Raw genomic sequence first — 13,308 nt, 5'->3', positions numbered from 1 at the left:
CTGAGTCACAGAGCAGGTTAAGGGAAGTGCTGCGGAGAATCAGACAGACAGGGCAACAGGGACCCAGACTCCCTTCCGACGAACACACTGGCCCTGCGGGCGAGATGGCAGCTGTTTCTCTCGCATGGTCAGTTTGCACCAGTCCTGGCCGCCCTCCCACGATCCGCCCCTGCCCACGGCCATCAGGAGCCCAGTTAACTGTGCTGTAAAGACAACAATCACGAAGTCCGCGTTTCAACAACATGGTGCTTCCTTAAAGTGGCACAAGGTTCCGAGTGACGATACCTAATGTGGGCAGGGCCGCTGGCTTCTGCTCCAGGTGACCGACGGCCAGCAGGGTCACAGAGCCGGCAGGGAGCCGAGGCCCCGGTTCGGCCTCCAAGACCCCGGCACCGATGCCTGGCAAACAAGCGCCTGCTTGGCCTCATGTCCACACACCCCTGAGCCCATCAGATGGACTGAAGCCAGAACTCCCGGGCCTCCTGGGCCTTCCTGGTGGAGGGGGCGAGGGTATACATCTCCCGCACTTCACTGTTCCGAGGACGGGCAGAGTCATTCTCCAAAAGGAGAGCAGGTCCCGTGGGGAAGGAGGACATGTCCACCAGACAGTCCGGACACGGCAAGGCCCACCTCACCATGTTCCCCTTCTGCCCACACCCCGCCCCCCGGCACATCCCTCCCAGCTGTGCCGGGCCGCTCAGTCCTCCTGAGATGGGGCTCCCCTGCCTGCCTGCCCTGTGGCTCATGAGACGCTCCTCCCTGCACGCAATCTGCTCCACTGAGGGGATCAGACAATAAACAGAACGACTTCAGAAACCATGTACCGAGCTCCCTGAGACGAGCACTACGGAGAAAGAGCAGCAGAGACGGGGCGGGAGCCCGGGAAGGCCTGTCGTGTTGCATAAGCACGCGTGTCGGAGGGAGGAAGTCACGGGCGCACAGAAGGAAGAACCGGATACAGGAAATCCAGTAATTTTAAGAACCGACCAGGACCTCCCTGGTGGTCCAGTGAGTAAGACTCCACGCTCCCAATGCAGGGGGCCCGGGTTCGATCCCTGGTTGGGGAACTAGACACAGCATGCACGACGCAACTGGCATAGCCAAAATTAAAAAAAGAACTGACCACGTCCAACGTGTTCTACAAAATGCCAACATGTGAAAGAACACAACACACAAAACCCACGAAAATATGAAGATCATCAACGTAAGATTAAGGATCAAGAGGCAACTTTCCACTCAGCCTTCAGTCAACTGTGAAGACCCCTAACCCCCAGGAGAGCTCTCCTTCCAGCCCCGCCAGCTCAGGACCTGGACAGTCTGTTACCTGCCTTGGTAAGCCAGCTCTCAGATGCACCCCAGGCCCCCGTCCCCCGAGCCGCCGCCTCCTCACCGCCTCTGCACTGGGGTCACGCACAGGGCCCTCCACACGTAGCATGACTGGCTGCTCTCCACCACCACCGCGCTGACCACGTCGTGCCTCTGCGGCACGTAGCCTTCCGGGAGCTTCAGGGAGTCCAGGGTGAAAAAGATGTAGTCGTTGATCACCCCGTTCCTCCCACAGAGGCTGGACACGCAGACCTGCAAGCACAGCACCAGGGGCTGGCCGTGTGCACGGGGCCGCCGCAGCCAGTGGGGCTCAGGCCTGGTCTCGGAGGAGGAGCAATGCCCCCAGCGGTACCGGCCAGGCAGGGAGCGGGGCCCAGCACACACCTCCACCCCCACCTCCACCCGCAACCTCAATTCCCTCCTCTGTTCCAGTGCCCACTCCCAAGACCACACCCGCGGCTACGCGCGAGGCCAGAGGCCACACCCCACTCCACGCGGCCCCACCATCAGACGCTTTAACACTCCTCGTCCCTCTGTGACCTAGAATTTAACTATGTGCGTGTGCAGGCCGGCCGCCGGTGATCTCAGGAAGACATCAGGGTCTTCTCTGCCCGAGACGGACTCTCATTCATCCTGACCGCCCATCGCACCCAGGACCCCGGGCCGCTCGAGGCTCAGCACCTACCCGGTCCACGCGCTTGTACCTCAGCGGCTTCACCGAGACGGCCTCACTGCTCCACGTGCCCGGCCGGATCCAGTACTCGGCCTCCACCCAGTCCCCCTTGCAGGGCTTGAAACCTCCAAGGCAGGGAAACCGGGCATGTTACTCAGTGATGTAACTTCAAAGTGTACAATTCACTCTGCAGTTATGTTTCTGTTCTGAGACACACATGACTGGTTGAGAAAGGGGCTCTCTGTTCCCGTTAGGAACCAGCGTATCCACCTGGATTCTCTTCCAGATTTACCCACGCCAACGGAGCAGAGGCTGTTACAGGCCAACCTGTCTTCCTGCCTACAAGGCACGGGCAGGGGACCTGGTCTGCACAGTCTCAGGACCCCATCTGATTTCAGATACTCCCCAAAGTTCTTACAAAGAAAAAAGTAATGAAGTGTCATCAACAACTGCAACAAAGTGGGCAGAATGGCAGCCCTCTACCCACAGGCCTGGCTCCAGGAGGTGTGGGTACGTGTGGCACTCCTCTGCCAGCTCCTTGCAGACACTGTGAGTACCCTCCCCATCAGGGACACCCAGGGTGCACGGTGACACAGGGACATGTGCTCAGACCTGAGGCCTGGGCGGCTACGGGCATCCCAGCTCAGGAGAGGGAGCCCCTCGGTGTGCCAGGGAGCTGGCGGGGTGGCCGGTAAAGCGGGGAAACGGCAGGGGCAGTGACATGAGGTGGCAGCCGAGCCATCCTGATGTGAAGCGGGGAGAGAGTGGTCTGGACAGGTTGGGCGCGGCACGCGGTGTAGCCGCAACCGGTGATAACTTTTTGGTTGTTTTGTGATAAACGTTTTTGCAGCAGTTAAGCTCAAAAAACAACAGTGCCTAATGAAATATGGAGTTTGTTTCTCAAGAAAGCTGGTGACGAGCACACAGCAGTCCAACGATCTGCGGACACTGCTACCCAGCAGCGGGGCCATGCTGCACCACGTGCGGCGGCACAAGACCACTGGAGACAAAGCTCCTGAAGCACCAGCTTCCAGGTCGGTGGGTGTTTTAGGCAGACTGACAGATGCACGAAGGCAACCCAGCTACAGAGCACCCACAGCAAAGCCAGTGCTCAAACAGACCAGAAGGGAAGAGGCAAGGCTGGCTGATCCGTACAGGGCAGGCCTGGGGGCAGAGCAGGGGGGCATCTGGGGTAAAGAGCTCCAGCCTCAGGGTAGGGTGGGGTGGGGTGGGATGTCAGAGGCCTGGGATGAGATTCAGATAAGGGGAACCAGATGTTGGGCAGAGGCTTTAAGGGCAACACTCGGAGAACCTGGCAGATGAAAACCAGTCCCTGGTCCATCTCCAATCTCGTTATGAACATTTAAAAAAAACCTCACAAAACCTAATTTTAAACATGAACCAGAAACGCATTCCGCGTACCTTCACACACACTCTCCAGGGAGAAGTACGTGGTCTGGTTGATGTAGCCGGCGCCGTCCATCAGTGAGGTCACGCAGCCGATCAGCACGCGGGGGCTGGAGTCGGAGAGCCCTCTGCCGTGGCTCTTGCTGTTGTCTTCCCATTCATCTGAGATGGCTTCCACCTGTAAGACAGGCAAACTGCTACTTAAGACATACTGAGGACTCCAAGGAAAGCAAACTTCTGGCCGAGACCCCCTTATGAACACTGGGGCAAAAATCCTCAATGAAATACTGGCAAACTGAATGCAGCTGCATAAGAAATGCGTTGCACACCACGATGGAGGGGGGTTTACCCCAGAATGCAAACGTGGTTCAACAAATGAAAATCAGTCAGTACCATCCAGCACACTGGTAGAACAAAGGAAAAAATATATGATCATCTCAGCTGATACAGAAAAAGCATCTGACATAACTCAACACCTTTACACGATAAATACACTCAATCCAATAGGAAGAGACTGGAACTTCCTCAATAGGATAAAGGCCACGTATGAAAAACCCACAGCTCACATGACACTCAGTGGTGAGAGACTGAAAGCTTTCCCCCGAGGATAAGGAACAAGGCAAGGATGCCTGTTTTCACCACTTCTGTTCAACATAATACTGGAAGTCCCAGCTAGAGCAATTAGGCAAGAAGAAGAAATTTTAATATCCAAATTGGAAAGGAAGAAGTAAATTATCTATTTATAGATGACATGATCTTATACACAAAAAACGCTAAAAAATCTACAAAACACCTCTTAGAGCTAATAAATGAATTCAGCAAAGTTCCAGCATATGAAATCAATATACAAAAATTAGTTGTATTTCTATACACTTAAAATGAACAATTCAAAAAAGGAAACTGAGAAAACAATTCCATTTATGATAGCATCAAAAAGAATAAAACACTTAGGAATAAATTTAACCAAGGAGGTGGAAGACCTGTACACTGAAAACTACAAATTGTGGCTGCAAGAAGCCAGAGAAGACACAAATAAATGGAAACACATCTCACGTTCACGGATTAACATTAAGACATCAATACTACCCAAAGCGATCTATGGATTCAATGCAATCTATCAAAATCCCAATGATGGCTTTTGCAGAAACAGAAAAACCCATCCCAGAATGCATATGGAATCTTGAGTAACCCTGCATAGCCAAAACAATCTTGAAAAGGAAGAGCAAAGTTGGAGGACTCACAACACTTTTTGATTTCAAAACTTACTACAAGGGCTTCCCTGGTGGCGCAGTGGTTAAGAATCCACCTGCCAATGCAGGAGACGTGGGTTCAAGCCCTGGTCTGGGAAGATCCCACATGCCGCAGAGCAACTAAGCCCATTTGCCACAGTGACTGAGCCTGCACTCTAGAGCCTGCGAGCCACAACTACTGAGCCCACGTGCCACAACTACTGAAGCCCACACGCCTAGAGCCCGTGCTCCACAAGGAGAAGCCACCACAATGAGAAGCACACGCACCACAACGAAGAGTAGCCCCCGCCCGCCGCAACCAGAGAAAAGTCCACGTGCAGCAACAAAGACTGAATACAGCCAAAAAAAATAAATAAGTAAAAAAAAAAACAAAAAAAACCCCAAAAAACTTACTACAAAGCTACAGTAATTAAAAGAGTGTAAAGACAGACAAAATACCAATGAAATAAAGAGCCCAGAAATAAACCCTCAAATATATGGTCAAATGACTTTCAACAAAGGTGCCAAGACCCTTCAACAGGGAAAAAGGTTTTCCCTGTTGTGCAGTCTTCTCAAAAAACGGTGGTGGGAGAACTGGCTCTCAGCGTGCAAAAGAATGAAGTCAAACCCTCATACAATACCATATTCAAAAATTAATTCAAAAACGGGTCAAAGACTTAAATTTAAGAACTAAAACTATAAAACCCTTAGAAGAAAGCACAGGAGAAAATCTTCATGATCTTGGATTAGTTAATGATTTTTTAAGTGTGACATCAAAGGCATAGGCTATTAAAAAAGGATAAATTGTACTCCATCAAAATTTAAAACTTCGGTACATCAAAGGATATTATTGATATTAAGAAAAAGTTAAAAAATTCACAGGATGGGAGGAAATATTTGTAAACCACATATCTGATAAGGGATTAATATCCAGAATATATAAAAAAAACTTCTACAACTCAACAAGAAAATAAACAACCTGATTAAAATATGAGCAAAGGAACTGAAAACACATTTCTCCAAAGAAGATATATAAATGACCAATAAGCACATGAAAAGATGCTCAACATCACCAATTATTAGGAAAATATAAATCAAAACCACAATAAAACACCCCTTCACATCCACTAGAGTGTCTACTATCAAAAAAATGGAAAATAATTCATGTTGGTGGAGATGTGGAGAAACTGGAACCCCTGTGCTGCTGATGGGAATGTAAAATGGTGCAGCCACTGGGGAAATTTTGGCGGTTCCTCAAAAAGTTAAATATAGGATTACCATATGACCATGCAATTCTACTCCAAGGTATAGACCCAAAAGAATTGAAAACTGGGACTCAGAAAGGTACTTTTCGCAGCAGCATTATCCACAACAGCCAGAAAGTAGAAACAATGCAAGTGCCCATAAACAGGTGAGTGGAGAAACAAAATGTAATCTATACATAACAGTGGAATATTATTTAGCCATAATAAGGAATGAAGTTCTGATACATGTTACACGGATATGCCTTGAAAATATTATGCTAAGTCTAATGAGGCAGACACAAAAGGACTAATATTATATGATTCCACTTACATGAGGTACCCAGGATAGTCAAATTTATAGAGACAGACAGTAGAATAGTGGATTATTATTTAACGGGTATAGAGTTTATATTTGGGATGATAAAAAGTTATGAAAGTAGACAGTGGGCATGAGTGCAGAGCAACATGAATGTACTTAGTGCCACTGAATAGCATTAAAACATTTAAAATTAAAATTAATTTTATGTTATGCATATTTTACCACAATAAAAAAACGTGAATAAAAAATGAGCAAACAAATCCAGAGGGTAGAGCAAATGAGCCAACTCCACAACTCTCACAATGGAAGTCAGCTACTACTGTTTAATGTTGGTGAATCAAGTGATTCAAGCATCTTGCAGAAGAGCTAAAAACAACAAGGACAGCACTTCGCCTGAGTGGCCCAAGCGCAGCTGGAGAGCAAGGAGGAAGCGCCTGCTCCTCGCTGGGGGCACGTTCCCGGCCAGAGCAGCCCTGCAGGCCCTTCAGCCACCAGAGACGTTCTACGTGCGCGCCATCCAATTTGGTGCCACCAGCTACGTTCAGTGCTTGGAATGCGGCTCGTGAAACTGAAGAATTCCAAATTTTATTTAATTTTAATAAATTTAAATTTAAATAGCCACACATGGCTGGTAGATGGCATTTACTAAAATGTAATAGTAACAAAGTATGTCTTGACCATTTTAAAAAGTAGTGGAGCTCAGTAAGTTGGCCAGACACCAAATTACATAACAAAAAAAACAACAGATTTCCTAGAGGGAAAGAAAAAGATTAATTTGAAAATACAAAGAAAAATTATATTGATAATGGAACAAAAACATTACAATTCTCAAAAATAAACTTCACAAGGAATCTGCAGAACTGAAGTGAACAAAAAGAACGCAAAGGAAGGCTTAAATAAGTGGACGGACATAATCCGTAGCTGGAGAAGACCTGCTATGATTCACACGTCACTTGACCTAAACGGATCCACACACTCAGTGCTGGTCCAGGTGAGTCTGAGCCGAGGAGGAGAAACAGCAGGATGACGCTAACGTTTATCCACAGCGAGGGGAGAGCCCAGAGAGGTCCATCCACCAAGAAGAGGAAGAGAGAAGCCAGCCTGCCACCCGAGGACCCAACCATGCCATGTGGGCCACGTGCAGGCAGCAGAACCGACAGGGACCCAACAGGGTCCAGACAGGGTGCCAGGCAGGTGGGATTCTGGTGTGTGAGAAGGGGACCGTCCCACTCAGTAGGAAAGAGTGGACCACTCAGCGGATGACCGGTGCGCTACCGGGGAAGGAACGTCTGGCTCCTTCTTTCAGTCTGTACATCCACTAAGTTCCAGGTAAATTAAACATTTAAATGTCCATAAACAATTTTCACAGGAAAACCTGAGTGCATGTCTAATGAAAAGTGGGAAAAGCCTCTCTAAGGATTCGTACAGAGCCCGAGAGCCACATGGAAAAGACAGACACATTAACTACATAAAATGAGACTTTGTAAAACAAAGTCAAAAGATGATCGGGGGGGGGGGATATATTTGCAACACTTTCATATAATAATTTTGCTTAAAAAAGTCTAATTTCCATAATGTAGAAAGTTCAATTTTAAAAAGTTGAACCCAACAAAAAAATGATAAAAGGACACTAAAATAACTCATAGAAAAAATTTGAAAATTTAATCTACTTTAAGGCTTAAGTGCAAATTAAAATTATAAGATCCCTTTTCAAAGTGATTGGTGCAGATTTCCAAGATCAATAACGTCCACATCCTTTTGCCAACGTGGATAACAAGTGTCTCATCCTGCGCCTGAGTATAATTAGTGCAGTGTTACTGAAGGATAATTTGATGATACCATTAAAATGTTAAATGTGCATACTCTCTGACACTTATACTTCCAGGAAATCAGAGTACAAAAACACGATTTTTTTAAAGGAACAGTTGCTGAATAGTAGAGTTCATTAATTATCTTTGCTAACTGAATAACAAAGGATCCAAATAGTTATTTTTAACAATACTTTTTTAAAAGACTAGAAGAGTGGATACAGAAGTGGTAACAGTGTTTCTCTCCATGGCATACAACTACAGGTTGTCTCTGAGAGGTAACTGAACAGGAGGACAGCGGCGTGAAGCCCAAGGTGAAGAGAGGCTTCCTCATGAACTCAGGCCTTACCCGGATTGCTTTCAGTCCATTCGACACCTTATTTTCTTCCACAACCGCAATAACTTCCTGTCCAACATGCAGAAGCACTTTGCTTGTCAAAGCCTCATTGGAGAAGTAGATCAAATCGTCAATCATGCCATAATCGCTGCAGTACCTTGTCACGACACCCTGGACAGTTTTCAACTCTGTGTCACCTAAGACGGGTAAACAGAGAGGTTATGTTGACCACAAATCAAGTGCACACTACAGTTAAGCCCCCCAGAGCATCCGCGGGGCTAGGAGCCCTGTGGGCTGAGAACCTCCCTGGACACTGGGGTGCTCAGAAGGCAGGGTTTTGGAGGCAGACTGCCCAGCTTCCTCCCAGGGGCACAGGCAGTGGGCTCGGTGGGGCGAGGCTGCCTGCGTCTGACGCCCAGCTCTTCCCCAGCCATTCGTGGAACCCTGGGCTAGGTCTTCAAGCACCCCGTGCCGCACTGTCCTCACTTGTACAACGGGGACAGTTGTAGCCTCTGTCCGAGAGAGCTGTGTGAGGGTTATTACGTGACAGAAACGTGCACTGCGTGGGCCTCTGAGTGGCCGGCACGGGTTGGGGGCACCGTAAACTGCTGTCAGCGTTACGGCAGCATCAGGGGAGTGGCTACGGTGCATCCTCGTTACCGCCGTCATCACCACCACCGGCAGCAGCGCCACGAGGTCCCGCGTTATTTCACCAAACCAGGTGCTGGAAGACATTCTGCGCCTGGGGGCAAGTCTGGCGTAGAGCAGGGCCTGCCCTCATCCACTCAGAGACCCTGGCCAGAACCCGTGCTCCGAGTCTGCTCCTTCTCAGACACAGAAGACACCCAAGTGGGCACGGCCCGCCACCGAAGCCCGCGGAAGCCTGGCTGGAACTCCGACTGTTGCTGAAGGGCCACGTTTTACAGGCAAGATCCACGCGGACGGACGAAGCGACTTACTCCAGGTGGCAAAGTTAGCTAAAGAGGCATGAACAACTCTGGGCAGAGATGGCTTTTAGCGTGCTGCCTTAACAAGTAACTCCACGGCTAATGTTCTGGCTTCTCTTGCGGAGAATTTCGTCTTTTTAGAGGTTAGAGAAGGCAACTAGAGAATCACTATCCAGCGTTCAAGTCTCAGATAGAAAGAGGGATTGGGAGGAAATGCCAAAAGCCTTGGGGAAAAGCAACTGTGTAATTCTGGGTGCAGGGAGGGACGATGTGGCAGAAACAGAAGTACGGTTTGTACTTCAGGAAGATGGGTTCGAAAACAATTTCAAGAAAACAGGAGGAGGATGCCACGAGACTCTAAAACGACAGTTGAAGACAGCTGGATTACACTTTTCAGAGCTGTCGAAGCACACAACCGCAAGGGACACTGACACAGAGAGAACGGGAAGCCGTGCAGGGACGACGTGTCAAGGCGCTCCCGGCGCATGAAAACACAAAGCGGAAAACAAGGAGGCACAGACCCCAAAAGCCGTAAAATGCTATTACGTAGTGAGAAGGCCTGTTTAAGTTACACTGCAAAGAAAAGATCATCACGGGACAGACACGCGTCAGCTTCGAGTTAGAAAACAAGCAAAAGCTCTCAAATCCCGATCTCGTCACACTAACGCCCTGGGACCCGGCTCGGACCACGCTCCCCCCCACCCCCCGCCCCACCAGGCGCAGGAACCAGGCTTTGAGAGCCTCAGCGGCTCTCACTAGGTCACCAGCCGCCCCCCCCCCCCACTCCCGCGCCCGTCCACAGTCCACGGTCCACCGTCCGGCTGGGCGGCCTCGCGGGGCCGCGCGTACCGGCCCTTCCCGCGAGGCACCTTCTGCGAGCTCGGGCCCCAACGGCCCGGCCTCCTCCTCGGGTTCTTCCGCCCTCCTCCAGAAGAAGGCCACCAGCTTGCCCGCGAGGCGCAGCATGACCCAGCCGCTCGTCTCCGCTCCCGCCGCCACGCCCTCCGCCGCCCTAGGCGCCCGCACGCGGCGCACCGCTCCCGCCGCCCTCAGCCAATGGGGTCACCGCACCCGAGCCTGCGCCTGCGTGCCCTCGAGCTTGGCCAATAGGGTTGTGGCGCCCGCGCCTGCGCCCACTCCCGGTTGAGCTCGGCCAATGGGGGCGTCGCGCGCGCCAAGCCTGTTAGCTGCGGGTGGTTGGCGGTTGCTGACCGTTAGTGCGCTGTGTGGGAGTGACGTCATGCCTGGCGCTTAAGGCGTGCGCTGGTGGGCAGGGCTTCGCACAGATGGGCGGGGCTTCGCGTAGGTGGGCCTCCTTCCCTCCCTCCCTCTGGGGAGGGGGGAAGGCTGAGCGTTCACTGCTCTGTACTGTTAGGTGTAGCTTTGGCAGATATTCTTTATCAAGTTGAGGAAGTTCCCTCTGTTCCTATTTTTCTGAGAGTTCTTATCGCGCTTGGGTGTGGAATTTTCTCAAATGCTTTTTTCTGTATCTATTGAAGTGATCATGTTGTTTTTCTGTTTTAGGGTGTTAATGAGAGTGAATCATACTGATTGATTTTTCAAATGTTAAGCCACCCCTGCTTTTCTGGGAAAACTCAACTTGGTCATTGTTTATTATCCTTTTTGTGTATCGATTCAACTTGGTAATGTGTGGGCAAGGGTGGCATCTTTGCTCCTGAGTGATGAAGAAATTTTCACATACTGAGGTGTGGGGAAGTCCTTCTGGCTTATACCTGATTTGGCTTGAACTCTATGCTAACTAGAACAGCCTGCCTTGTGGACTATCAGACATACATTGTACATCTGCTTTAACAAATTCAATAGTTAAAGGGCCATTTAAGTTACCAGTATTGAGCAATATTGCATAAACTTTGGTAATTTCATCTTTTATGGGATTTGTCCATTTCATCCAAGGTGTCATTTCATCCAAGGTGTCAAATTTATGTCTGTGTGATCCATTGTGATGAACCATCTTTCATGCCTGATATTGGTAATTTATGTCCACCCTCTCGTTTGTCTTCATCAGTCTAGCTACAGGTTTATCAGTTTTATTTGTCTTTTCAGAAAACACCTCTTGGTTTCATTGATTTTTCTCTATTCGTTATTTCCTGTTTTTGTCTTCTTCATCCTCCCCCACCCCTGCCCCCCTCTACTGCCTCTCTCCTCCTCCTCCACCTCCTTCTTCTTCTTCTACTTTGATCTGTACTTTTCTAACTTTTTAAGGTGGAAAATTAGATAATGAATTTTGGAACTTTCTTCATTTTTGATATAAGTGTTTAAAAGTATACATTTCTGTAAGCTCCGACTCAGCTGCATTGTACAAAATTTGACGTGTTGTATTTTCATTTTCCTTCAGTTTCTAATTTCCTTTGTGATTTCTTCTTTGACCCATGGGGTTATTTTAGCGGTATATTGTTTAGTTTCTAAATATTTGAGGATTTTCCAGATATTTTTCTGTTAATAATTTCTAATTTAATTTTGTCATGGTCAGACAATAAAACTTGGATGAATTAATTAAAAAAAAATGTATCGAGGCTTTCCTCCTTGTCTCTTCACAAATGTTCCATGTGCTGTTGGAAACCATGGGTATCCTGGTATTGTTGGCTGGGGTCCAATTTAGCTTTGATGGGCATGTTTTTGTTTTACTGGGTCAGATCCCTCAGTCTGATCGACAGCCTGGGCCTGGCCTCTCCGTAGATGCACAGTGTAATTACAACCCCTTCCTGAGAGGTGGGGAGATACTCGTTCCTTAAATGATATGAAGCACTGCTAAGTCCCTGTCTTGGGCTCATTGCTGGGAATACACAAGGAAGTGGGAAAGGCCCTGGGGATTTATTGGATAAGTGGGGAGAGACGTCCCAGAACAAGAGCGTGCAACAGGGGGGCTGGCAGCTGGGCCGGGCTTCCTGCAGGGTGCCAGAGCCAGGGTGACATGCGCGGGAGCTTCCACGTCACAGGGCTGCCCCTCCCATCCCACAGTCCAAACCTCCCCTGGATTCTGGACTCTTCAACTCCACCTCATCAGCAGATCCACTTAACATCCAACAGACACCTCAGCCTCATCATCAAAACGAAACTCCTGACCTCTGTCTTCTCCATCCCAGGTGAGGCAGCTCCAGCTGTACCGCTCAGGCCGAGAACCTTCCCGTCTCCCAAACTCCTGCCCTCCTCGCCCCACGTCGCTGGGACGGCAGATCAGGTTGGCTTGTGAAAGTCTATTGAGAATCCTGTCACTTCTCACCACCCCCACCGCTCTACCTCCATCCCCGCCAGGACCTGCTCTCACCTGTTGCCCCGCAGCCTGTGCTCCTCCCAGCTGGACTCTTCTGCCCAGAGCCTCTGAGCAAGTCCATCTCAGAGTCAAAGCCAAGCCTGTCTCCATGTCCGCAGGTGCCTCGTCCCCGGAGGCCTCACCTGCACCTTACCTCACGTGGTCCTCGTGCCCACCATCCTCCAGCCTTGACACCTCAGGGCCTTTGCACCTGCAGCAACTCTGCTCCCTGCCCGCTTCGCCTCCTTCCCAGTGAGGCCTGCCTTGACTCCCCAGGTAGCACCTTCATCCCCTCCCTGGACTTATTTGCCGTCACAGAGAGAGTCAAGTACGTCACCGTAGAACACACCCATTTATTCTTCTCATGTGCGTCTGTCCCCCCATTAGATTGTGGACTCCACGTGAGAAGGACCGTGGCCTGCCCTGTTCACTTTGCAGATGTTCGCTGAACGGCGAGGTGAATGTTGAATCATGAGCGGGACCTCGGCAGTGGAAGACAGAGGAAGGCTCTTGAGGAACCATAGTTTGTGTGAGGGATCGGGGCTTGTTCTAGAAACTAGTGTTGCCACCAGAAACGAGGAAGTTCTTCCCAGGACGCTTTGGGTGGTGTTTGTCCCACGATCTCTAATTCAAGGCAGCTTGTTTGATTTCTTAGAGAACAACTTTGGAAAGGCACAGAAATGGTGAAACCTGCTTAATGCTTTTCTTCAAACAAAGAGAGAAGTGAAGAGTTCCATTGGTCGGACA

The 13,308-nt window shown here is 49.5% G+C and overlaps 1 protein-coding gene across 1 annotated transcript in view; it reads right to left on the bottom strand.

The window, feature by feature from the left end:
* MOV10L1 (Mov10 like RNA helicase 1) overlaps positions 1–10,256 on the bottom strand; it is a 44,279-nt gene extending 34,023 nt beyond the window's left edge. Inside the window, exons 1-5 of the mRNA XM_059934910.1 lie at positions 10,160–10,256; positions 8,356–8,540; positions 3,422–3,584; positions 2,012–2,124; positions 1,391–1,578 (exon numbers count right to left, since the gene is read on the bottom strand). Of these exons, the coding sequence (XP_059790893.1) occupies positions 1,391–1,578; positions 2,012–2,124; positions 3,422–3,584; positions 8,356–8,540; positions 10,160–10,256 (746 nt within the window). The remainder of the gene's footprint in view (positions 1–1,390; positions 1,579–2,011; positions 2,125–3,421; positions 3,585–8,355; positions 8,541–10,159) is intronic.
* Positions 10,257–13,308: the final 3,052 nt, after the last annotated feature.

Source organism: Balaenoptera ricei, chromosome 10 (genome assembly GCF_028023285.1).
Source record: "Balaenoptera ricei isolate mBalRic1 chromosome 10, mBalRic1.hap2, whole genome shotgun sequence".
Classification (NCBI taxonomy): Eukaryota; Metazoa; Chordata; class Mammalia; order Artiodactyla; family Balaenopteridae; genus Balaenoptera; species Balaenoptera ricei.
The sequence above is the reverse complement of the archived record's forward strand: the minus strand, read 5'-3'. Positions and strand labels throughout refer to the sequence as shown.